The following is a 27,773-nucleotide window of genomic DNA, read 5'->3' as shown; positions in this document are numbered from 1 at the left end:
CGACATTTAGAATGAGTATGTCTGTAAAATGATGTGGCTCTCTGCAATATCACCGGATGTTTTTGAAACTAGTGAACGTAACGCGCCAATGAATACTGAGATTTTTTATATAAATATGAACTTTATCAAACAAAACATACATGTATTGTGTAACATGAAGTCCTATGAGTGTCATCTGATGAAGATCATCACAGGTTAGTGATTCATTTTATCTCCATTTGTGCTTTTTGTGGCTCCTCTCTTTGGCTGGAAAAATGACTGAATTTTTCTGTGAGTTGGTGGTGACCTAGCATAATCATTTGTGGTGCTTTCGCCTTAAAGCCTATTTGAAAGAGGACACTGTGGTGGGATTATCAACAAGATTATCTTTAAAATGGTATAAGATACATGTATGTTTGAGGAATTTTAATTATGAGATTTCTGTTGTTTTGAATTTGGCACCCTGCACTTTCACTGGCTGTTGTCATATCGATCCCGTTAACGGGATTGCAGCCCTAAGAAGTTTTAAGAAAGGAACAGAGCTTTGAGCTGCTGCAGTCTTCTTCATATGAATGTCTATCACCTGTTTATCTGGGTTTGAAGTAGAGCAGATAAGGGTTTGCCTACACATATTCCTCTGTTGGTTTGGTAATCTTTTAAGCGCTTCCTCTGACGGATGACACTGATGTACAGTATGGATGTACTGTGTAAATATTGTGTCCTTTGTTTTCCATTTTCATGACTGTAACCTGAACACATTACACAAAAATGCACTATATTCAGCAGCACTTGAAAACACACATCTGCAGATGCCATTCCCCTCCCAACACCCCACTTTGAGGTAAAAGTGCCAGGAGTCCTCACTGTTGAGTTCTAAGTGTGTGTGTGTGTGTGTGTGTTTGTCCAACATGACGCGCTGCCTCTCCACAAATCAAGTCTGAAATATTCCCCAGTGCTGACCTGCTCAGCTCCTCTACCTGCGTCACTAAGGCCTAAGACAAGATGCTGATTGATTGCTTTCAGCAGGGGAGCAGTGATGAAAATATCTACAGGACATGAAAAAAGAACACACACAAAGTACCACTGGCGAAAGATGCTTGTGTTTAGTTTGGAATGTGAACTTAAGCAACCTCAATTCTAGAAGTTTAAACTAAACTTAAAAATAAACGAATGTAGCATGTATGTGTTTAAGATGTAAGCCTAAGACTAAAGAGAGTTAGAGCTACGTAGATTCTCAGTAGAGTGCCACAACTAATGTAATTTCCCCTTTCTTCTCCCTGGTAGGCCTGTTCACTAGATGTAACCCTAGGAGAGTGGAATGGTGTCTATAGTAAACACAATACATCAGGTTTCTTGCTAAATGCTAATCACCCCATGTAAATCAATGACATGCAGACACCAATCACTAGTAATTTACTTTCTCTTTTTGTTAATTTTCTACTTTCTACTAAAGTTGCACACACATAAAGCCCCCTGTACGTAAGTAATAGCAATAAGAAAGATATCTCTGCTAATAGACTAGTACGTAGAATCTCCACAATATTGTCACACTCAGTCACACTTAGAGAATTAAGTCTCAACATTAGGGCCTGGACAATAACAGATACTCGTTAGTGTCGTGGCAAGGAAACAAAGCACAAAGCGGATTTACCTTCTTTAGGAAAGCAGCCCTAATATGTTGGAAACAAACATCACGATGTCATTCAGGGTTACATGTATTGATTTTCCAAGCTCAAGCACACACTATTTCACATACAGCAGGTTTATAAAGGACCAAAGACATTGATCTGCTTCGCGTTTTCATTTTTGGCAAGGAAAAAAAGATTTACTACACTGGTAACGTCCTGGGCCTTCTTTCATTTTGATTTTGGCACAAATGAAAATGTGCCACTGATTTGTCCATTGATTGATGTTTCAGCATTGAAGATTTCGGTGTTCGAATAGCCATGTGTGACATATTCACGCAGTTACAAGCCTGCTAGAGTTAGCAGCAGGCTTCATACCGTAGTAATACAGATGAAGCCTGAGCTGGAATCTGAAGCAAATTGAAGCTGGTTAGCTTTAGAAAACCAGCTTCCTTCGTAGGATACCCCTCAGACCACTGCAACCAACGTGAAAGTTGTCAGGGCGTCTACTACGCTAGAAAATCTAACTCTGGGCTCTAATCTAAGCAATTACATAAGTGCAGATTCACATCGCTCTTCAATAGTTTGCATCAAGGCTGTACTTTTTGCAAGGCAAAAGAGAAGTGAAGTCAGTGAGGATAGAAATACGGGAGAGAGAGAAGAGAATGCTCTCCAGCCCTGTTGTGTGGAGGCATTACGTGGGCTGCAAGGGTCTTTTATACAGGCTTCCAATAATATTAGCTAATTGCTAGATTTCTCTGGCTTCTCTCAACTCACATCGTGAGTGGGTTTGGAAGGGTTTATAGCTGGGATATATTGCTGCTGACAGAATGGCGTACTCTGATTTTCTCTCTTCCGTCTCATCCCCCTCTCATAGGCGCGTTGGTGTAGCAGACATTCCCCCTGAGAGAGGTTTCCCCGGAATCTACGTAAAAGGATTCCTACCCACGCCATGGTCTTAGGAACATCTAATTTTCATCCTCCCTCATGCGCTCTCGCTCGCTCTCGCACACACTCCTTCTCTCCCTCATTATTAAACACAGTGGCCCGGTGTCTCCCTCCTCTCTTCGAAGTTTGCTGGGCTCTCCTCTCTCTTTACCTCCCACTCATCACTGACGGAACCTCAGTGGGAGGCAGCATCTCCCTCATACTGGGGCCGTGGGCCTCTGTTCTGACAAATGAGACGCCAGGCCCACCAGCTAAGCGTGGGGGGACTAGGTTTTAGTCTCCCTGACACAATAGATGTGGATGGTTTGTGAAACGAGGGGCTTTAGCAGCAGTTACTCAATGATTCGCTTTCTTTCAGGGTTGGCAGGGAGGTGGAGAGGGTTGGGAGCTGGGATGCAAAAGGCTGTATCATGATCTAGCTAACCTTCAATCCAAACTATGATCCATAAATTGTTGACTATATAACTTTGAGGGAAAATAACCCACATAACAGCACTAACAATGCAAGCACATACTAATCACATTCGGCAGTAGAGCTATTGTGAATCAGACTTTATGAGAGTGTCTATTCTTTAATTGCATTTTAGGTAACCTACACATTTTACAATTTTACAATTACTTTTATAGCATATTAAGATATGTTAAATGGATACTTTGGGATTTTGGCAATGAGGCCTGGGATCTACTTTTCCAGAGTCATATGAACTGGTGGAGACCATTTGTATGTCTCTGCGTCTAACATACACGTCATTTGTAACTAGTTAGCAACTTCCTTCAAACTCCAAGCAGAGACATAAAAATGGTATCCATAAGCTCATCTGACTCTAGGGAAGAAGAAAGCTCCTCATTGCCAAAATGCAGAAGTATCCCTTTGATGTTCATTGATATTTCTACATGCAGATTACATTTGCAAACAAATGTATTTATATGACTTGCAAATCTGTGAAATATGTGACTTAAGTACAAATTGTACCCATATTATACATACCACTGTAATTATTATAAAAAAAGGCAATCACCTGTGTTCCTTGGCCAGCTGTTGAGCTAAGCAGAATGCTGTGGGGTCTCGGTCTAGGGCCACTACTGTCACTTCAGGAGAGGCCCTCAGGATGGCTTTGGTGTGACCTCCACCTCCAAAGCTCAAGTTCAGAAAAACCTATGGACACAAACAATAGGCTATATCTAGGCTGATGTCAAGGACAGTGCTTTCAGAGGCCTTACAACGACAACCCTCTATCAATTAGCCTATACAGTGGGGCAAAAAAGTATTTAGTCAGCCACCAATTGTGCAAGTTCTCCCACTTAAAAAGATGAGAGAGGCCTGTCATTTTCATCATAGGTACACTTCAACAATGACAGACAAAATGAGAAAAAAATCAAGAAAATCACATTGTAGGATTTTTTATGAATTTATTTGCAAATTATGGTGGGAAATAAGTATTTGGTCACCTACAAACAAGCAAGATTTCTGGCTCTCACAGACCTAAACTTCTTCCTTAAAAGGCTCCTCTGTCCTCCACTCGTTACCTGGATTAATGGCACCTGTTTGAACTTGTTATCAGTATAAAATACACCTGTCCCCAACCTCAAACAGTCACACTCCAAACTCCACTATGGCCAAGACCAAAGAGCTGTCAAAGGACACCAGAAACAAAATTGTAGACCTGCACCAGGCTGGGAAGACTGAATCTGCAATAGGCAAGCAGCTTGGTTTGAAGAAATCAACTGTGGGAGCAATTATTAGGAAATGGAAGACATACAAGACCACTGATAATCTCCCTCGATCTGGGGCTCCACACAAGATCTCACCCCGTGGGGTCAAATGATCACAAGAACGGTGAGCAAAAATCCCAGAACCACACGGGGGGGCCTAGTGAAAGACCTGCAGAGAGCTGGGACAAAAGTAACAAAGCCTACCATCAGTTACACAATCCTGCAGTGCCAGATGTGTCCCCCTGCTTAAGCCAGTACATGTCCAGGCCCGTCTGAAGTTTGCTAGAGAGCATTTGGATGATCCAGAAGAAGATTGGGAGAATGTCATATGGTCAGATGAAACCAAAATATAACTTTTTGGTAAAAATTCAGCCAGTCTCCAGATCTCAACCCCATAGAAAGTCTGTGTTGCCCAGCAGAAAATCACTACTTAGTTTTGTAAAAATTACCCATTGATTATTTTCTGAGAAAATCACTACCTAGCTGTTTCTCTACTAACGTTACCTAGCCATTTCCCTCTTTTACTTCAGTGGTTTGTAAAATAATTGAGTCATCCAGACATCTTTTTAAAACACCTACAAAGTTATTATTTTCCAGTGAACAAAACACAATGAGCATGAACCAGTTAAGATAACTTATTTATCAAGGTAATTTGCTTATAGATAAGTCGATGTAATGTCTATTCACTTCCCGACTGTATTGGCTCATAGCTACAGTTCCGAGCTTGAATTGAAGACTCTTGGGTTCGGGTTACATATCCACAAAGGGGCTGAATAATTTTGCACGCCCAATTTTTCAGTTTTTGATTTGTTAAAAAAAGTTTGAAATATCCAATAAATGTCGTTCCACTTCATAATTGTGTCCCACTTGTTGTTGATTCTTCACAAAAAAATACAGTTTTATATCTTTATGTTTGAAGCCTGAAATGTGGCAAAAGGTCGCAAAGTTCAAGGGGGCCGAATACTTTCGCAAGGCACTGTACCTGTGTACTGATGCTGTTCCTGTTTCGTTTTATGTCTGTTCCTGATTAAATGTTTGACTCCCCGTACCTGCTTCTCATTCCTGGAGTCGGTCCTTACAGAATGCAGAAGCCTTCAAAAACGAAGCATCGGGAGTGAGGTTGGTGGTGACGTCTAAATTTGAGATTTTTGGTTCCAACTGCTGTGTCTTTGTGAGACGCAGAGTAGGTGAATGTATGATCTCCGCATGTGTGGGTCCCACCGTGAAGCATGGAAGAGGTGGTGTGATGGTGCTTTGCTGGTGACACGGTCTGTGATTTATTTAGAAATTAAGACACACTTAACCAGCCGGGCTACCACAGCATTCTGCAGCGATATGCCATTTCATCCCATCTGGTTTGCGCTTAGTGGGCCTATGATTTGTTTTTCAACAAACCTCTGGGCTGTGTAAGGGCTATTTGACCAAGGAGAGTGATTGAGTGCTGCATCAGATGACCTGGCCTCCACAATCAACCGACCTCAACCCAATTTGTATTTATTATGGATCCCCATTAGCTGCCAACGCAGCAGCTACTCTTCCTGGGGTCCAGCAAAATTAAGGCAGTTGATACAATTTTAAAAACATTACAATACATTCACAGATTTCCCAACACACTGTGTGCCCTCAGGCCCCTACTCCACCACTACCACATATCTACAGTACTAAATCCATGTGTATGTATAGTGTGCATGTTATTGGGGTTTGTGTGTATGCATGTGTCTGTGCCAATTGAGATGGTTTGGGATGAGTTGGACTGCAAAGTGAAGGAAAAGCAGCCAACAAGTGCTCAGCATATGTGAAACCCCTTCAAGACTGTTTGAAAAGCCTTCCTAATGAAGCTGGTTAAGAGAATGCCAAGAGTGTGCAAAGCTGTCATCAAGGCAAAGGGTGGCAACTTTGAAGAATCTAAAAACAAAAATATATTTTTGATTTGTTTTTACACTTATTTAGTTACTACATGATTCTATATGTTTTATTTCATAGTTGCGATGTCTTCACTATTATTCTACAATGTAGAAAATAGTAAAAATAAAGAAAAACCCTGGAATGAGTAGGTGTGTCCAAACTTTTTATTTTTTATTCAGGCCCTATTCACCCATTATTCATGAATAGGTTGTTGAATAAGCATATTCAACTGTAAAATGTCCTCTATTATGAAAGGTGTAATGCAGGGTCCGATTTAGGGACAAGTTCTCTACTATTTATATAAATAATATTGGTCTATTAAATCCTGTAATATTCATCTGTATGCAGAGGATACGGTTATGTATGCCATTGCACCAACTGTTGACCAAGCCGTTAGAGCTGCAATGTGATTTTGTTTCATTACAGAAGGCCCTTGTTGATTTAAAACGTGTACTTAATGCGGGCAGAACTAAATATATGTAGTTCTATAATTCAGGCCAAAATGTTACCAATGGACTACATTTTTACTCATTGGATGGTTCTCTCATCGAGCAAGTTCCATCCTATAAATATCTGGGAGTTTGGATTGATAAAGATCTAACTCTTGAAAAACACACAGAAGAGCTAGTTATAAAGCTAAGATTTAAAGTGGGCTTATTTTTTAGAAATACATACTTCCTCGCTCTAAACATCAGGAAGCAGATTGTACAATCAACTTTCCTGCCAGTTTCTATCGTGACACCATTTGTCAAAATACAGCAGACACGCCATTCGTTTCATCACTGGTGGCAGTTTTAATACTCACCACTGCATCCTGTATCAAAAGGTTGGCTGGTCCTCATCAAAGTCACTTAGATCAATTAATTATCAAACATCTTTTTTGTTTACAAAGCCTTACTACACTAGTTTCCAACTTACCTAACTTTGGTGCCAACGTATAAAATAATGTGATACCAAACCCGTTCACAAGGTTGGTTAGCGCTGCAGGTTCCTAGGGTCTACACCGGAATTAGGTCAATCTGTTTTCACACTTCACATTTTTTGAATCACTTACAAAAATGCATTACATTTGGATTCCCTGGTGCCACTGGGGTATTTTAAAACCCTGACGATAAATGAGTTCACAGAGGTGTAAAATTGTTTGTTTGATTGATTGATTGATTGATTGATTTAGTAACGTGTCTATGACACCTGTGATGTTGGTGATGTTCTTGTGTAGGGTACTTCTTATTGTATATTGTTATATTTTTAATCTTTTGCTTTGTGGCCGCCATTGAAAATGAGACCCTGGTCACAAATTGGGCTCCCCTGATTAAATAAAAGTTCATTAAAAAAATACAGCAATCAGTAAACATCAATTTATCATGTATTTTCAGATACTCGAAGGGTAGCCAGATGCATTTGTCAAGTAGCTAGCTAGCTAAAGGAAACAACATGCCATTTAGCTTGCTTCATCAGAGATTAGGATTTTGGAAAGAGTTTGACATTGTCCTGGTAAAGTTGTAAATCAGACTACTGTCATCAACACTATAGATGGAAAGCAAATCAAACGATATTGGATATAGCCATCCAGTTTATCTCGTTAACAAGCCATTTTGTCCTGATCTGATGTTAGCTAGCTATCATGTCTGTTAGCAGCAATCGTGATCAAACACCTTAAAAACAATTTTGAAAGGGGATACTGCTAGCCAACTCCACCAGGAAGGCCTACGTTGGAGAAAAAAGTACACTGCACAAAGTTTCTACCTGTAGCTTGCAAAGTAAACATCAGCTAACAGTAACGTTACATTGGCAAATGCACCCATCTGCGGTTTGAAAGGCAGACCCTACAAAGGATGGGAAATTAACTTAAACCACTCATACTTGTCAGGTATTGATCACTTTCATTTTATATCACTCAAATATCCAATTAATGGTGGCCAATATTGAGAGACAGCGTGTGGCTACCCTCACTTATCTGAAATGACATGATCAATTGATGTTTATGTTTCGGAAACATAATAACTTTCACTGCTATGCGGATGACAGACAGCTGTACATTTCGATGAAACATGGTGAAGCCCAAAATTGCCCTCACTGAAAGCCTAAGACATAAGGAAATGGATGGCTGGAAATTTTCTACTTTTAAAAACTCAGACAAAACAGAGACGCTTGTTCTAGGTCCCAAGAAACAAAGAGTTCTTCTGTTGAATCTTACAATTAATCTTAATGGTTGTACAGTCATCTCAAATAAAACTGTGAAGGACCTCGGCGTTACTCTCTTTTGACGAACATATCAAGACTGTTTCAAGGACAGCTTTTTCCTTCTACGTAACATTGCAAAAATCTGAAACTTTCTGTCCAAAAATGATGCAGAAAAATGTATCCATGCTTTTGTCACTTCTAGGTTAGACTACTGCAATGCTCTACTTTCCTCCTACCCGGATAAAACACTAAATAAACTTCAGTTAGTGCTAAACACGGTTGCTAGAATCTTGACTCCAGTGCTAGCCTCTCTACACTGGCTTACTGTTAAGGCAAGGGCTGATGTCAAGGTTTTAACCTACAAAGCTAACCTACAAAGCTTTACATGGGCTTGTTCCTACCCATCTTTCGATTTGGTCCCGCCGTACATACCTACATGTACGCTATGGTCACAAGACGTATGCCTCCTAACAGTCCCTAGAATTTCTAAGCAAACAGCTGGAGGCAGGGCTTTTTCCTATAGAGAGAAGTCTGTCTGTTATATCTGGAGTATTTCTCCAGTCTTATCCGGTGTCCTGTGTGAATTTAAGTATGCTCTCTCTAATTCACGCTCTCTTTCTTGCTTTCTTTCTCTCTCTCGGAGGACCTGAGCCCTAGGACCATGCCTCAGGACTACCTGGCATGATGAGTCCTTGCTGTAACCCATTCCAGCTGGCCGTGCTGCTGCTCCAGTTTCAACTGTTCTGCCTGCGGCTATGGAACCCTGACCTGTTCACCGGACGTGCTACCTGTCCCATATCTGCTGTTTTCAACACTCTAGAGACAGCAGGAGTGGAATAGATACCTCTGAATGATCGGCTTTGAAAAGCCAACTGACATTTACTCCTGAGGTGCTGACCTGAAGGACCCTCGACAACCACTGTGATTATTATTATTTCACCCTGCTGGTCATCTATGAACATTTGAACATCTTGGCCATGTTCTGTTAGAATCTCCACCCGGCACAGCCAGAAGAGGACTGGCCACCCCTCATAGCCTGGTTCCTCTCTAGGTTTCTTCAGAGGTTCTGGCCTTTCTAGGGAGTTTTTCCAAGCCACCGTGCATCTACACCTGCATTGCTTGCTGTTTGGGGTTTTAGGCTGGGTTCCTGTACAGCACTTTGAGATATCAGCTGATGTAAGAAGGGCTTGATAAATACATTTGATTTTGAGTTGATGTTTACTGATCATGAAAATAATTCAGTACTTGCTGTAGATCTATAACTGATGATAGAGCTAAATGTGCGCAATTCTTTTGCATGGAATAATCTGAAATTTGTAGTTCTGACTATGCTCTTCAAGAATTGATGTATGATATTACAACCAAATAGTTAACATTTATTCAACAATCCCTTGAAAATAGCACACAGATGTCAATTGGTTAAGTGGAGCTGCAGGTTTCCTTGACCCCAGCAGGCAAATCGAACACTCTGCACCTTACTGTGACTTTTATTGATAAAGACCTACAGCCAAAGAATTATAATTATGGCGTAACCCCACCTATTTCTACAATTTGTCCTCTTAAAATGTTATTTGAAACGTAACCCTTACATTAACCACACTGCTAAACTTATGCCTAACACTTGCCATTGCCGAGTGGAAAGAATGGAAAGAGAGAGCCTGTGACAAGACTTCCGTTTTGGGACGTTAACAAGGTGACACTCCATCTTAACTCCTCCTCCAGATTACCTGGATTGGTTGAACAGTGTAAAAAAGAACCTAGCCAAGACCCGTATGTAGTGGATATAATTTGAAGAGTTTATTTTATGCCTGCTACAGTTGAAGTTGGAAGTTTACATACACCTTAGCCAAATACATTGAAACTCAGTTTTCACAATTCCTGACATTTAATCCTAGTAAAAAGTCCCTGTTTTAGGTCAGTTAGGATCACCACTTTATTTTACGAATGTCAGAATAATAGAACTAATAATTATTTATTTATTTTTTCTTTCATCACATTTTTCTTTCATCATCAGAAGTTTACACACACTCAATTAGTATTTGGGGTGGCAGGGTAGCCTAGTGGTTAGAGTGTTGGACTAGTAACCGGAAGGTTGCAAGTTCAAACCCCCTTGCTGATAAGGTACAAATCTGTCGTTCTGCCCCTGATCAGGCAGTTAACCCACTGTTCCTAGGCCGTCATTAAAAATAAGAATTTGTTCTTACCTGACTTGCCTAGTTAAATAAAGGTTAAAAAAATTGGTAGCATTGCCTTTAAATTGTTTAACTTGAGTCAAATGTTTTGGGTAGCATTCCACAAACCTCCAATAAGAAGTTGGGTGAATTTTGTCTCATTCCCCCTGACAGAGCTGGTGTAACTGAGTCAGGTTTGCAGGCCTCCTTGCTCACACACACTTTTTCAGTTCTGCCACACATTTTCTGTAGGATTGAGGTCAGGGCTTTGTGATGGCCACTCAAATATCTTGACTTTGTTGTCCTTAAGGCATTTTGCCACAACTTTGGAAGTATGCTTGGGGTCATTGTCCATTTGGAAGACCCATTTGCGACCAAGCGTTTAACTGATGTCAATATATCCACATAATTTTCCTACCTCATGATGCCATCTATTTTGTGAAATGCACCAGTCCCTCCTGCAGCAAAGCACCCCCACAACATGATGCTGCCACCCCTGTGCTTCAGGGTTGGGACAGTGTTCTTCGGCTTGCAAGCCTCCCTCTTTTTCCTCCAAGCATAACGATGGTCATTATGGCCAAACAGTTCTATTTTTGTTTCATCAGACCAGACGACATGTCCCCAAAAAGTACAATCTTTGTCCCCATGTGCAGTTGCAAACCGTAGTCTGGCTTATTTATGGCGGTTTTGGAGCAATGGCTTCTTCCTTGCTAAGCGGCCTTTCAGGTTATGTCGATATAGGACTCGTTTAACTGTGGATATAGATACTTTTCTACCTGTTTCCTCCAGCATCTTCACAAGGTCCTTTGTGGTTGTTCTGGGATTGATTTGCACTTTTTGCACCAAAGAACGTTCATCTCTCGGAGACAGAACGCGTCTCCTTCCTGAGGGGTATGACGGCTGCGTGGTCCCATGGTGTTTATACTTGTGTACTATTGTTGGTACAAATGAACGTGGTACCTTCAGGCATTTGGAAATTTCTTCCAAGGATGAATAATTGTTTTTCTGTGGTCTTGGCTAATTTCGTTTGATTTTCCCATGATGTCAAGCAAAGAGGCACTGAGTTTGAAGATAGGCCTTGAAATACATCCACAGGTACACCTCCAATTGACTCAAATTATGTCAATTAGCCTATCAGAAGCTTCTAAAGCCATGACATCATTTTCTGGAATTTTCCAAGCTGTTTAAAAGGCAGAGTCAACTTAGTGTTTGTAAACTTCTGACCCACTGGAATTGTGATACTGTGAGTTATAAGTGAAATAATCTGTCTGTAAACAATTGTTGGAAAAATTACATGTCATGCACAAAGTAGATGTCCTAACCGACTTGCAAAACTATAGTTGGTTAACAAGAAATTTGTGGAGTGGTCGAAAAAATAGTTATAATGACTCCAAGATAAGTGTATGTAAACTTCTGACTTCAACTGTATCTTAGGTTTAGCGAAACCGTAACCTTAAATTAAGACAAAAAAAGCTAATTATGGATTTCATATTTTTATAATACTCCCCTGGAGCCTACATAGAGAGTGGACAGGTGTCCAGACGGGACTCAACTTTATTTGAGACAGGCGATATCATGCATCAACGTCATTATTATGGATATAGCCCAAGTAAATTCCAATAGAAAATAAGCTAAAACAAACAAATGCAGCTAGTCATTCCAGTCGCAATGTTTGACGTGACTGACTTAGCTGAAGTTGGCTAGCTAGCTAGAAATGGTCAGGAACATTAGTCAGCCTGCATAGCAACCATTTTTGTTCGAATGTACGACCAGTACTTTTCCATGGCAACTATACAAAAAGAATTAACGACTGGAGCGCGTCTGTAGAAACATGACAAAAATAACTAAAGGACCAGATTTCTGTCTGGACTATTTCCTCTGGTGAAAGAATTAAATTGTATGAATTTACTTTACTTATACATTTTTTTATGAAAATGTGTCATTTATTGTTGTTTTAATATGTTGGTAAAAGTTTTATAAAAGCAATAAGATACGCGAGGCAGTGCCTTATTGCTTTCGTGTAGGGCGAAACAACGCCATTTACCTGCGTCTGTGCCCTATTGCTTAAATAAAGACCAGAGGATCAGAGCTTTCTAACAGTACACAGTATTACTAGGTACTGTTCATGGCTCTCGCATGAAGAAAAAAAAGATATGGGCATACTAATAAAGATACGAGAATTAGTCCTGATCATGTTTGAAGGCCGAAACTCGGCATCCTTTTACATTTTCTAAACGACTGATTTAAAGTTCTGCAAATGTGCTCCAAAAAAACCTTGCGCAAAATGTGCCGTAGCATTGAAACGTCGACCGGCAGAAAATGAATGGCTGCAGATCAATATACACTTACTTCCAGGTTGGAACCAGTCTACCGGTAACCTACATCATTAGCCAAATGCTTATTGGTTTCATTTTCAAGCTAATTTAGAACACAGAACAATTGATAAAGCTCTCTTGTAAACAACTACCACATACAGTGTTGTGAAAAAGTATTTGCTTATTTTATCTATTCTTGCGTATTTTTGGAACTGAATGTTATCAGATCTCAACCAACCAAACCTAATATTAGATAAAGGACATGGGTCCCATTATGTCTGGCGAAAACCACACTGCATTCCACCGTAAGAACCACAAACCAAGGGTCAAGCTTGGTGGTGGTAGTGTCATGGTTTGGGGATGCTTTGGTGTCTCATGGCCTGGATGACTTGCTTTAATAGAAGGAACAATGAATTCCCCTCGGTATCAGAGAATTCTCCAGGAGAATGTCTGGCCATCTGTCTGTGAGTTGAAGCACAGCTGAGTCATGCAGCAAGACAATGATCCAAAACACACAGTCAAGTCTACATGAAAATGGTTAAAAAGCATCCAATTTGAAGTGTTGGAATGGCCTAGTCAAAGTCCCGATCTAATCCCAAATGAAATGTTGTGGCAGGACTTGAAACGAGCAGTTCATGCTGAAAAGTCCACTAATGTTGCTCAATTAAAGCAGTTCTGCATGCCAGACTGGGCCAACATTTCTCCACAGCGATGTGAGAGACTGATCAACAAATACAGGTAGTATTGGTTGTAGTCATTGCAGCTAAAGGTGGCACAAACAGTTAGAGTGTAAGGGGACAATACATTTTTCACAGGGGAATTGGGTGTTGCATAACATTGTTAATTAAATAATTAAAATAAGCATGCTTTTTTAAAATATATATTTGTAAACTCAGGTTCCCTTTATCTAATATTAGGCTTTGGTTGAAGATATGATAAATCAGTATAACAAAAAAATGCAAAAATTTTGAAAATCTTTAAAGGGGCCAAATACTTTTTCATGGCACTCTACACAGTCATAAAAATACTAATTTGATGTAATTTTACAGAGAACAGGTGTAGATGTAGAGGATTTTAATTTGGCTATTTAGCGACGTACCGTAACTATGCAGTCTGGAACGATGTGGCTGCAGTGATGGTTGTGTAACTAGTGTAGGTCTAATTGCGTAATAAAACTCCTGGAAATGTTGGCTACCTTTTCTAGTTCTTTGCAGAGGCAGCGATTTGGACAGTAACAGGAAAGAAAGTAAACAAATTTGTATTGAAAGCTCTAGCTATGATCTCCAAGTTCAGTTGAGTAGGGTATTGAATGATGTTGCCAAAAGCAGCAGTTTTTTTTCTAAGTAAGGTTTTTGTGTAGCAGATGCACAGAACGTTAGCAGGTTTAGAAAATGGGGAAAGGATCAACAGGACGCCATGCCAACAAGTAAAGAAGTATATATACAGTACCAGTCAAAAGTTTGGACACACCTACTCATTCCAGTTTTTATTTTTACTATTTTCCACATTGTAGAATAGTGAAGACATCAAAACTATTTTTTATTTTTCACCTTTATTTAAACAGGTAGGCCAGCTGAGAAAGTTCTCATTTACAACTGCGACCTGGCCAAGATAAAGCAAAGCAGTGCAACACAAACAACAACAGAGTTACACATGGAATAAACAAACGTACAGTCAAGAACACAATAGAACATTCTATATACAGTGTGTCCAAATTAAGTAAGATTGGGGAGGTAAGGCAATAAATAGTCCAATAAATAGGCTGTGATAACCAGCATGTTTACCACAGCATTCTGCAGCGATACACCATCCCACCTGGTTTGTGCTAAGTGGGACTATCATTTGTTTTTCAACAGGACAATGAGCCAAAACTCACCTCCAGGCTGTGTAAGGGCTATTTGTAAGGAGAGTGATGGAGTGCTGCATCAGATGACCTGGCCTCCACAATCACCGACCTCAACCCAATTGAGATGGTTTGGGATGAGTTGGACAGCAGAGTGAAGGAGAGAATGCCAAGAGTGTGCAAAGCTGTCATCAAGGCAATGTGTGGCTATTTTGAAGAACCTAAAATATATTTTAATTTGTTTAACAGTTTTGTTGGTTACTACATGATTCCATATGTTTTATTTCATAGTTTTTATGTCTTCACTATTATTCCACAATGTAGAAAATATTCAAAAAATAAAGAATAACCCTTGAATGAGTAGGCGTCCAAACCTTTGACTGGTACTGTATATGTACATGTCTTTACACCCCCCCATCTCTACATTTTGGAAAGGAAACAAATTACCAACTTTTGTGTCGTATTTGGGACAGAAGACGAAGGTTGTTGGCAAAGTCTGGGTGAGCGACCATAAAATTCTAGTCTTGTCTCCTCTAACTGTTTCAAACATGATCCACTCCATTGCCATAAAGAAGAACAGGAGGGCAGGGGTCCTGGCAGGACATGCTTGCCTTTAGTGTGAACGTCAAACAGAAGGTGGGGGCCAACTTATCCACACAAACTCTGTGACAAAAGGTTACTTTACTGCCATTCCAATCATTTCCTTCTTCTACTATGAAAAATGTTATGTAAAAATTGATTTGTTGCTCAAATGCACAATTACAGAGCGGCCTACAGTACAATTATCTACATTGCACTTGCATCCAATTACAGCAGCTGTGGTCATATTGTTATGCTCCCAGTGTAATGGGGCATGGCTTTGAAAACAATGTATGAAGGAAGAAAGAAAACATTAATTTTTTTATTAGACCACAAATCCTTTTAAATAGAATTTGTTTTGATAACAGGAATGTGTAGATCCCTACCAACGTATTCAGTTCATCTGGATGAGGTGGTTCATGGTGGTTGTGTGAAGAGTAACTCTGCCTGAAGACTTGTTAGCTCCCAGGGTGAATGCCTAGGCTTCAGCTCAGTGGGCTTACAGTCTTGTGGCATGCGAGACTGCCGGGTTTGAACCTATTTGCTGACATTGGTGCCATGCCTCAGATTGGTCTTTGCAAGAAGAACCTCAAAAGGGGGTAAAGTTGAATGAAGATGGTTTGGTAAGACATGCTTGTGCATTGCCTGAGAGCTGAAGACATGGGATACATCCCGAGCTAATGCCTACAATTCTGCTTAGTGAGCTAACACAGTCTTGTAGTGTGCAGGAAACCTGGGTTCTTACTCAGTAGGTCACATGTACATAACCAAGTATTCAGTAAACACAAAGTTGACTCACACTGTACTTTAAATATATATTTTTTTATTTCTGTGCCTTTACAACCATATGCCTATCTATTTTGGGTTGGAAGGGAAATTGTTCTCAGTGTGTCTCAACTGTCAACAGTGGATGCACCATAACCATTGCATTTTTTAAGAAAGTGAAAACATTGCAGTCAAATTGTTTGTAAGTCGCTCTGGATAAGAGCGTCTGCTAAATGACTTAAATGTAAATGTAAATGTCTGTGGCTTATGACTTCTGCCTTTTGTCTCATTGCATCAACAAAAAGGGCTTTTTGGTGGCCAACAGATGGAAAATGACAATGGGAAATGTCTTCCGTTACCCACAAAAACATTAAACATGCCGATCGATAGTGACGTCGGAGGTGGGGTGTGTGCGTGCATGTGAGAGAGAAGAGGTGATCAATGGCGTTTCCCTCTCCCATCTAAAGCACAGCAGCAGATGGGGAGGAGGTGTGGGCTAGTGGGATGAGTCACACGCATAATGAACTCGCCTGGTGTGCCATTCAATACAAAAAAATAAAAACAACAAAAATACAAACTGCAAGGTCTGCTGGCCTTTAACCAATATTTTTTTATAAGACATCTCATAGCACAGTAGGAACTGTGAAATGACACACACACAAACACTATCACACACAATTTACACACACATTCTTTATTTGTATTTTTGTATATTGTTGTATTTAATATTTGTGTGTCTGTTCTTGTCGTGTTTTGGTTTGTTTTTGTGTGGACCCCAGGAAGAATAGTAGCTGCTTTCGGAAAAAGCTAATGGGGTCCTGAAAAACAAAATGTTCCAAAATGGTAAGTATATGCTACTGAAAGGCAAACTAGTTATTAGACGAGACAAAATTCACATATTCTACAGCACAACGGCAGAGTCATGTCTTAAGTGCAAAACTAACATTATAAACTGTGTGGTTCGAGCCCTGAATGCTGATTGACTGACAGCCGTGATATATCAAACCGTATACCATGGGTATGACAAAACACGTACTTTTACTGCTCGAATTACGTTGGTAACCAGTTTATAATAGCAATAAGGCTCCTCAGGGGTTTGTGGTATATGGCCAATATACCACAGGTAAGTGCTGTATCCAGACACTCCGCATTGCGTCATGCATAAGAACAGCCCTTAGCCGTGGTATATTGGCCATATACCACACCCACTCAGGCCTTATTGCTTAAATGACACAGGGAATGCTATAAAATCCCAAAGTTATGGGCGGGGTTAGAAAGTTGACTGTCAGAAGTATTACAATGTAAATGTACTTTTAATCTGTTTGTCTGTATATGTCAAGACATGGCATTTGAGGGTGCAGTAAGATACCCAATGGGTTGGGTGATACTTTTCTCATCAATCATCTTGAAAATAACATATACTTAACTTAATCAGCCAATCCTGCATCATTAACACAATGATAAGGTAAAATGCTCTATTATCTACATTTTCTAAGTGTGTGTGCGATGGAGAGAAACAAAATGGTGCCGTTTGAGGCCATGTGGTGGAGAGTGATACGGGCGCTGGACATGGGTGTGTGAGCAGGTGGGGCTAGGCAGGGTGATGTTGTGGATGTTTGTGTGAGTCTGTATGTTGTCGTTTGTAAGTTGATGTTTTTTATTGTTAAAAATAAAATCTTACAAAGTTTTTTTAAAGGAAAACTAGTCTTCAATTGGGGCAAGCAGGGGATCCAATCTTAACAACTCTACCTCTGCTAAAGCCTCCTAAATCTTTAGAACTGTGGCCATAGAAGCAACAATGCTGATCCTGCCTAGGTGATGTGGATTGCTGAAGAAGTCGAATGTGATAATAAACAGTGTAGGCTTACTAGGCTATGTGGCAGCACTGGAATCAGAGTTAGATAAGGAGGAATCCACCTATGAGCATCAACTAATATTATTTTAAAATGCCTTCTAATACAGTACTAACCTGAAGCTAGTAAACCTGTTAATGTAATCACAGCACAACCCACTCCAGTCTAGACAATCCTCATGATGTCTCCTAGCCCAGTCTAGGATAACAAGGACTGCCTCTGGGCATGAACAGATAATCTATTACATTTTTAATCCATGTTTTAGATGTATGATGGGAAGATCACCACCACTATGACTGCTCATTGAGGATTAGGCGTGTGAACACATGGGACCTTTCAAGCTTCGGGCACCAAATACACCCCACAGTCCAATTTTGGGGGGAATGGTGAAACGTTTTCAGTGAAAACTACATCGACTAAAACCAGATATACATTACATAGAAAATAAGATTGACCTATATATTTGTTAATAAGATCATCTTTGAGAACTATCAATCACCAACAACAACAAAGGCACAGTCAAGGAGAATCAAAAATGTATGCATTCAGGACTATTTTTGTCATGGCAGGATTTTGTTATAATGTTTGAGTTACTCCGATAGCATAAGCCATGCCAAAATGGAAAGCCCCGCAACTTGTGCCATATCATGAGGATACCTGGACCACATATTGAGGTCATAAAGGAGCAATTCTTTTCTCCATGCCCCAAGAAATTGGCTTAAAAACAACAACAATTTGACTCTGTGGCGAAGAGAAGGGCCGCAAAAAATTATGGACGGTGGCCTCACCATTGGCCACGCCCACTGCCCCCAACCCACCCACAACCTAAGCCTCATTTTGATCCAGGAAAAAACCCTGCCTATGTGTTAAACAACATGTGACCCATGGAAATATATCCTACTACGGGAAGGAGCACGCAATGCAACAAGTCTTCCAGATCCAGCAGTGTCATTGGAGGGTATTTTAATTTGTTTACCCACAACTCTCCTCCTGTGATGTACTTTTAGAGCATGACGTCTGTTTTGAAAAAGAAAACGAGAAAAAGCCTCAAATATGAATGCCTTGTGTAACATCTACAGAGGCCATCATTTTATGTGATCCTTCCCCTTTAAGCAACCTGCCATCTCGGCAACCAGACGGACCAAACAACTCCCTGAAGGATTTGGCTATAATGGGCTTGGCATTTGCCATGATGATTGACACAGAAGTTGGAACGAGTCATTTGCATACATACAGAGGGGTGTCTGTAGTGCTCTAGCCAAGTCTGCCTGGACCAAGACATCCTGGATCAGGCAGGAGGGGAATAGGACCAAAATAAAACATCACAAAGCCCGGTCATACTATCTTTCCAGGTGAAGCCAGGGGAGTAACTATGTCCAAGTAATGATGCTGTTGCTGGTGTTCTTCTTAGGTCAGGGGTGTCAAACATACGGCCCCAGGGCCGAATCCGGCCCGCGAAGGTGTCAAACCTGGCCTGCGAGTGGTTGGGGAAACAAACAAAAAAATATAAACGTAACATGTAAAGTGTTGGTCTCATGTTCCAAGAGCTGAAATAAAAGGTCCCAGAAATGTTCCATATGTACAAAAAACATATTTCTCTCAAATGTTGTTCACATCCATTAGTGAGCATTTCTCCTTTGCCAAGATAATCCATCCACCTGACAGGTGTGGCATATAAAGAAGCTGATTAAACTGCATGATCATTACACAACTGCACCTTGTGCCGGTGCCAATTAAATAGCCACTCTGAAATGTGCAGGTTTGTCACACAAGACAATGCCACAGTTGTCTCAAGTTTTGAGAGAGTGTGCAATTGGCATGCTGACTCCAGGAATGTCTACCAAAGCTGTTGCCAGAGAGTGTTATGTTAATTTCTCTACCATAAGCTGCTTTCAATGTTGTTTTAGTGAAATCTGTCCAACTGGCCTCACGAGCGCAGACCACGTGCATGGCATAGTGTGGCTGAGCGGTTTGCTGATGTCAACGTTGTGAACAGAGTGCCCCATGGTGGTGGGGTTATAGTATAGGCAGGCATAAGCTATGGACAACGAACACAATTGCATTTTATTGATGGCAATTTGAATGCACAGAGATACCGTGACAAGATCCTGAGGCCCATTGTTGTGGCATTCATTCAGCATGATAACGCACAGCCCCATGTTGCAAGGATCTGTACACAATTCCGTGAAGCTGAAAATGTCCCAATTATTCCATAGCCTGCATACTCACCAGACATGTCCCCCTTTGAGCATGTTTGGGATGCTCTGGATCGACGTGTACGACAACATGTTCCAGTTCCCGCCAATATCCAGCAACTTCACACAGCCATTGAAGAGGAGTGGGACAACATTCCACAGGCCACAATCAACAGCCTGATCAACTCTATGCGAAGGAGATGTGTCGTGCAGCATGCAGTAAACGGTGGTCACACCAGATATCGACTGGTTTTCTGATCCATGCCCCTACCTTTTGTGACTAACAGATGCCTATTAATATTCCCAGTCATGTGAAATAAAGGCCAAATGAATTAATTTCATTTGACTGATTTCCTTATATGAACTGTAACTCAGTAACATTTTTGAAATTGTTACATGTTGAGCTTGTATTTTTGTTCAGTATACTTTAAAAAGACTAAAACCAAATCAAACTGTAGAAATGATAATGGACCTACATTTATACAGTTTCTTGACTGTCCAGCTCACTAATAATCACCGGAATAAAAACTGCACAGTCGAATAGTATAGAAATGTTCAAAAACGATGCAAGTTTTGACGGCGAGGAAATATAACCAATATTCAGTGCGGACCCCAGACCTCGTTGAAGATCGAAGGCGGCCCCCGGGACAAAAATAGTTTGACACCCCTGTCTTAGATGAACATATGTTAATGATGAGGTTGTAATCTGATTTGACAAGGCAGGAGGAAAGGTAAAGCAATCAGAACAGGTGAGACATGCATCTTGAACCTTAGCCTTGTGAATTAATGATTGTCAATATACAGTTGCATGCATGTCCACTAATTAAGGGATGTAATATCTGCCTTTTCCAGCAGAGGGAACAGAAGAGTCAGAAGTGCCCCAAGTGTTGCAGTTGGGCATTGAAACTACAAGGCAGCGGTACTGTAGTTTGCAGGGCAGTTGGGCATTGAAACTACAAGGCAGTGGTACTGTAGCTTGCAGGGCAGTTGGGCATTGAAACTACAAGGCAGTGGTACTGTAATTAGCAGGGCAGTTGGGCATTGGAACTACAAGGCAGTGGTACTGTAGCTTGCAGGGCAGTTGGGCATTGAAACTACAAGGCAGTGGTACTGTAGCTTGCAAGGCAGTTGGGCATTGAAACTACAAGGCAGTTGTACTGTAGCTTGCAGGGCAGTTGGGCACAGTCACCTCACTGCATTCCTCTAATCACCTTCGATGCTCAACATCCTAACAGAAACAAAGGAGAAGTTAGATACTGCTAAAGGGTAAAGTTACACAATAGCCTATATGAAAATCCTTCAGGGATGCCCTTGTATTTTATTTTTAAAATTACATATTGAGTTCATTAGTGACTTAGTTCATGCAGACATATGACAGTCTCTGACTTATTGGGGAAAAAAAGGCCACATCTCGATAATCTTCCTCTTCAGTTCATTAGGAAAAGGGGACAGGAACCTGAGAGATGGCAGAAGACGAAAATCCTACTTGTGACTCCCCAGCCCGGGTCAGTTACAGTGAGGGATCTAAAATGTCATTGAGGGAGTTTTTAAATATCGTGTTACACTAACAGACAGACCATTAGGGAGACCGATCCACTGGTACAGGATCGCTTTCCTTGTCGCATCTGTTGCCATGACAGGGATGGGGGAGTGGGTTTGCATTTCCCCCGTCACTCAAAGTTCAGAGCAAGATTAAGTATACATAAATTTGTCAATCTTGTGATGGAGTGTGTGTATTTTATGTAGGGCACTCAGTGTCTTCAATAGCTAATAAAGGTGCAGAATGTGATGGGGGTGAGGGCAGTTGTCATCGACTGGATGGGTTTATGGTTGAGAAGCAGAAGTGTCTCCTGTATAGCCGTTGCCCATGGATTCACTCAATTGCACGGAAGGAAGGCAGCCAACTGGCACTTACTGGTTAAGGGTATTAAGAAGCTGTAAAGTACTGTTAAACATCTACATTTACACTGAATTTTGAAGACTGGAGATAAAATCTTGGAATAAGTTCAATGTGCTTTGCAGAAGGAGATGTTTTGTTTATTAGGGTCAATATTTCCCATCACAGACATGTGCAGATCTCACAAAGAAAAAAACATCTTAGTGCTAAATCGGTATTTCTCGCTGCACACCTGTTCAGGAATTAAAATAAGTCTAGGCCGAACATAGGGAGGGAATAAAACGTAATACTGAAACAAAGATGTACAGTATCTGGACAAGCCAATTGGCAGGTAACCTGGCAGGTAGGAGTGTTAACCAAAAGGTTGCTGGATCGCATCCCAGAGCCATCAAGGTAAAATTGGTTGTTCTGCCAGGCAGTTAACCCCCAACAACAACTGCTCCCTGGGCAGCAATGATGTGGATGTCGATTAAGGCAGCACCCCGTATCTCCTGATACAGAAGGGCATGGTTGAATGCATTCAGTTGAACAACTTACTTTACTTTAAACCAAGTGCACATATAATTTACAACTTTGCACACTGAAACAGAGTTCACACTTCATTTAAAATAGGTCTGCTTCCGAACAGGCAAGCCAGAGGCACGCTGAAGAACTTGCACTAATATACAGTATGGACCTTTGTAGCACAAGATGTTGTATATGCATTTCACATTATTAATCAAGGTCAGACTCATTCCCACTAGGATAAATTACTATCTTCATACATGTCACAGAAACTCATAACAAAATCCAATACAAACCAAGTGGAAATGTAAAATGTTACAGAAAGGAAATAGCAAGCCACATCAGAAAACAAATAATTGTCTGGGCATCAACTCCATACACCAAGGCTTGAATAGCAGCAACGCAGAAGGCAAATGAGAGGTGAATATCTCACAGACAAGAAAACTTCTAGCAATTACTCTGCCAAGACTGAGGTTATTATGTTGATCGGCTTCATTGCTGTTCGTGGCCAAGACACGTGGTCTCTTGCCTCAACAGGCTTTGAATAGACCTACCTGAAAAACTTCCCCTTGTGTGTGTGTGTGTGTGTGTGTGTGTGTGTGTGTGTGTGTGTGTGTGTGTGTGTGTGTGTGTGTGTGTGTGTGTGTGTGTGTGTGTGTGTGTGTGTGTGTGTGTGTGTGTGTGTGTGTGTGTGTGTGTGTGTGTGTGTGTGTGTCGCCTGACAAAAAATTAATTGGCAAGAGTGCTGTCTTCTACTACCTTGCTGCATGTCGCGGTAATGTCCCTTTTGTTCATGGAATGCAGTAAAGTTACAACAAATTCAAATATTATTTGTCTATTCAAAACTCTACAGAGATTTTAAGTAAATATATTTTTTAGGAGAAAGATTTTAAGCTAGCGAGGACAAGACAGAACAGCACGAGCCAAAACATTTGTTACTATAAATCACCCTGCCTGAGTAGGTTTAGGGAATATTTCCCAAAGAAATGAATACATTACCAGCTGAATTCCATCAGGAAAAAGAGCCAGAGGCCCAGAGCACACAGTCTTTAGGACCCTACCATAACCCCTCTGTGGAGAGTCCGGCCAATGGCTGCCATACTAGAGATCTGACCCATCCTAACCTCGGAACCCATTAGCACATCTCTCGCCAGGTAGCTAGCTAACTCTATCTTCATATTTATATGAATGTCTGTTAAGCAAGATTAGACCCATGACAATGTTCAAAAAATCATAACTACCTTTTGCAGTCAGTCTGAAAAGTCAGCATGTAAAAAACCAACTGCTTGCAAAACTGACATACTGCAACGTAACATTTTTTAAATAAAAACAAGTTAGATTTTTTGGTGATTTGTCAGATTAAATAAATGGATTTAGTGTGCAAGAGGAACTGTCCCCAGGACCCAGAGGTGAAGTTAGATATACAATAGTGTTCCAGTCAGTTCTACCTAGCACACACAGTCAGTGGACAAGCTCTACCTTCTTTCGCCCTTTGCTAGCAAGGAAAATAGCTACATTTTACCACAGCACATAGGCTATACAAGCTGCATTAAAAAATAATATTTATTTTCACTTACTAATTTGCTCATTATTAGATGGACTCAATATAATTAAATCAATATTCATTAATTTAGGGCTTAGGGATCTAGTGCCTTTTAAACTAATTTGCATTGCCCTTAAATCTAGCCTAACATCAAACCACATAGGCCCATGTCATAATTCTCAGAATCACAGGACATGGGGTGAGAAGAAACCAAGAAAGGATATCGTTTTTTTTATGGCAACCAATTCTGTCTTTAATTCATGGCTTGTTAATTGTCTCATGCGGGTGATAAACTCTTTAATGATCCTACAATCACTTGCTGTTTTACAGATCATGAGGCAACCACGTCATGTTCCCAAGCCACACTGAGTGGAGGAGGACAGAGGGAATTGGGAGATAAATCTTCTCTCTCCATCAACGCCCCCAAAGATGTTTCTAGATGTTACAAATGCCATCGACAACTCTCGTCCAAGCCTCCTCTTCATAAAGCCCCTGTCAACCCTGCCTCCCACGGTAGGTGCCCTGAGACTGCCTTAACAGATACAGTGGTGGATGGAAAAGTAAGGAGGAGCCTGTATATGAAGCACTTAATTCTATCGTTAAAAAAGACAACAATGAATCACAAACTGAACTTGTCAGCAAAATACATTGCTAGACAAATGTCTGAGCTATATCTGATGTGAAGAGTATTTTTTTTCCTCTGTCAAATACAAGCCAAAATGTTTCACAGGTAAAAGTCCAGTAAGGTTGCAATCTAGTCTGGAGGCAATGAATGACAGCAGGTAATGAGTTATTGCAATGTCCCAGGTTAAGGAGAAGGAGCAAACTCTAAGTGTGTGCATGAGTCATCACCCCATACCAAGAATTCTAGACAGATTTTGCCCTGTAGGTTAGTTATTCACCAGCACCACTTCTGCTTATTTCCAAATAAATTTGACTTACTCATTTATATCACCATCATCATCAAATAACATGCAGATAAAACATTACAAATACAAAGGGTTGTGAAAAAGTGTGTTGACAAATGTACACAGACGTCACTCGACTGAAGGAAGTGTTGATTTGAAGAAAAAAAATCAACTCTAACGAGACTGAAATCTGATGAGTAGGCTGAATCCAAGCCATAACTTTGAGGTATGGAAAGGATGTTAGTCATGCCTGCTGTCTCTGGGACAAGATATTTTGATTGCCATTCATTTGAAATATTTCTTCCCACTACAGAGATGAGAAAAGCTCCAGAGGTTGGGTGATGAGGGGAAGGATTTAAAAGAAATGGCAATGCCAAAAAGCTCTTCTTAATTCATTTTAACAAGAACAAAACAAAAACGGGGTCAAACATGATACAGCGGATCCTTTCAAAATGACTATGCGGTCGGTTGGTGCCCATTTTAAAAGACTCCACTTTGTCAAATGGATGAGAGAGTGTAACAGTATTGTCAACACGGCGTGCAAAGGAAACAACGCAAACTATTTATAGCCCAAATGAAACCAAATTGAAATGAGGGGGTTCAGGGGTGGAATTCTAACTACTGTATATTCACAAAATGTAAAGAAGCAGCGGGAGAAATGGCTTCCCTCCTGAAGGTGAATTTCATGTTACTAAAGGAAGACAAAAGAAGAACAGGGTCATGTCCATTAGTATGTGTCAAGTGTGGCGTCAAGCTAAATGAAGACCTCCCAGTGAAAGAGTACTCATAGAAAAAAAGATCTAGAGGCATATGAAGACATGCTTCTGGTAGTTGAAGGCTGTTTTCACAATAACCGATGAAAGAAATTGGGGGGAGGGAGGGAGGGTTGAGAGACTGTGCCATCCTTCATGTACTGCAACAATTTAAAGATTTCCTGATAAAGTGGATGCCCCAGGCAGTTTGAAGACTGGAATTATCATCAGTTCATAGCTAGCTATTTTGTATACATTTAGCTTTTAGAAAGGGGGTGGGGGTGTAGCCTACTAAGTGCACATCATTTCTAGTTCAACCTCTCAGACTAGACTCAGACAGTATCGAAACAAGAGAATTTTCACTTTTTAAGCCTTAGAAACCCCTGAAAGTCATTAAGGCACCAAAACTTCCTCAGATTTGTATCTATTATCTTTGTTTTGTGTCTTATATGTTTTGTATGGTACAGTTGTATCATGTTGTATCATCTAGCAATATGCTAAATTACACATAATTTAATGTTGGCAATAATATGCCAAGCTTGGCATTTCTGGATGTGCTATGGGATTGGGCACAATAAGCAAGGACGAGGAGTAGGACGGAAAAGAGTATTATGGGCCTGATCTGTTAAAGCCACAAAGCAAGCATTGATCCACAGTAAACAGCCTTCGTAGTGAAGCTCCTTTGAACACTAGATGGGCCGTTGAGCTTGACAATTTTTATCAGCACACCTATACTAAACAAAAATAGAAATGCAATATCTTCAAAGATTTTACTGAGTTACGGTTTATATAAGGAAATCATTAAATTTTAATTAATTAATTAGGCCATCATCTATGGATTTCACATGACTGGGAATACAGATACGCATCTGTTGCTCACAGATACCTGTGTTGTCCCACTCCTCTATCCAGCAACTGTTTGAAGTTGCTGGTTATTGGCAGGAACTGGAACGCACTGTCGTACATGTCGATTCAGAGCACCCCAAACATGCTCAATGTGTGACATTTCTGGTGAGTATGCAGGCCATGGAGGAACTGGGACATTTTCAGCTTCCAGGAATTGTGTACAGATCCTTGTGACATGGGGCAATGCATTATCATGCTTAAACATGGTGATGGCGGAGGATTAATAGCACGGCTATGGGCCTCAGGATCTCATCACGGTATATCTGTGCGTTCAAATTGCCATCGATGAAATGCAATTGCGTTCGTTGTCTGTAGTTTATGCCTGCCCATACCATAACCCCGCCACCACGGCGCACTCTGTTCATAACATTAACATCAGAAAATCGCTTGCCCACACAATGCCATACCAGCGGTCTGTGGTTGTGAGGCCCGGTAGGACGTACTTCCAAATTCTCTAAACCGACATTGGAGGCAGCTTATGGTAGAGAAATTAACATTCAATTCTCTGGCAACAGCTCTAGTGGAAATTCCTGCAGTCAGCATGCCAATTGCATGCTCCCTCAAAACCTGAGACATCTGTGTTGTGTGACAAAACTGCACATTTCAGAGTGGCCTTTTATTGTCCCCAGCACAAGGTGCACCTGTGTAATGAGCATGATGTTTAATCAGCTTATTGATATGCTACACCTGTCAGGTGGATTATTTTGGCAAAGGAAAAATGCTCACTAACAGGGATGTAAACCAATTTGTGCACAAAATTATACGCTGCTGCTACTCTCTGTTTATCATCTATGCATAGTCACTTTAACTATACATTCACTTACATATTACCTCAATTAGCCCAACTAACCGGTGCACCCCCACACATTGACTCTGTACCGGTACCAGCTGTATAGAGGCTCGCTACTGTTATTTTCACTGTCATTTTACTGTTTTATTTTGCATTTCTTTACTTATCTGTTGCTTACCTAATACCTATTTTTTACTTAAAAATGTCACTGTTGGTTAGGGCTTGAAAGTAAGCATTTCACTGGAAGGTCTGTTGTATTCGGCGCACATGACAATTACACTTTGATTTGAAATAAGCTTTTTGTGCATCTGAAAAATGTCTGGGATCTTTTATTTCAGCTCATGACCAACAGTTTACATGTTGCATTTATATTTGTGTCAGTATAGTTTCTGGAGCAA

The 27,773-nt window shown here is 40.6% G+C and overlaps 1 protein-coding gene across 1 annotated transcript in view; it reads right to left on the bottom strand.

The window, feature by feature from the left end:
* Positions 1-23,594, bottom strand: part of LOC124033469 (12S rRNA N4-methylcytidine methyltransferase-like) — a 37,994-nt gene extending 14,400 nt beyond the window's left edge. Inside the window, 2 exon segments of the mRNA XM_046345493.1 lie at positions 3,572-3,708; positions 23,538-23,594. Of these exon segments, the coding sequence (XP_046201449.1) occupies positions 3,572-3,708; positions 23,538-23,594 (194 nt within the window).
* Between the last annotated feature and the right edge of the window lie 4,179 nt (positions 23,595-27,773).

The sequence above is a fragment of the Oncorhynchus gorbuscha genome, linkage group LG04 (genome assembly GCF_021184085.1).
Source record: "Oncorhynchus gorbuscha isolate QuinsamMale2020 ecotype Even-year linkage group LG04, OgorEven_v1.0, whole genome shotgun sequence".
Lineage (NCBI taxonomy): Eukaryota > Metazoa > Chordata > Actinopteri > Salmoniformes > Salmonidae > Oncorhynchus > Oncorhynchus gorbuscha.
Note: the sequence above shows the minus strand (reverse complement) of the source record. Positions and strands in the feature narration are given on the sequence as shown.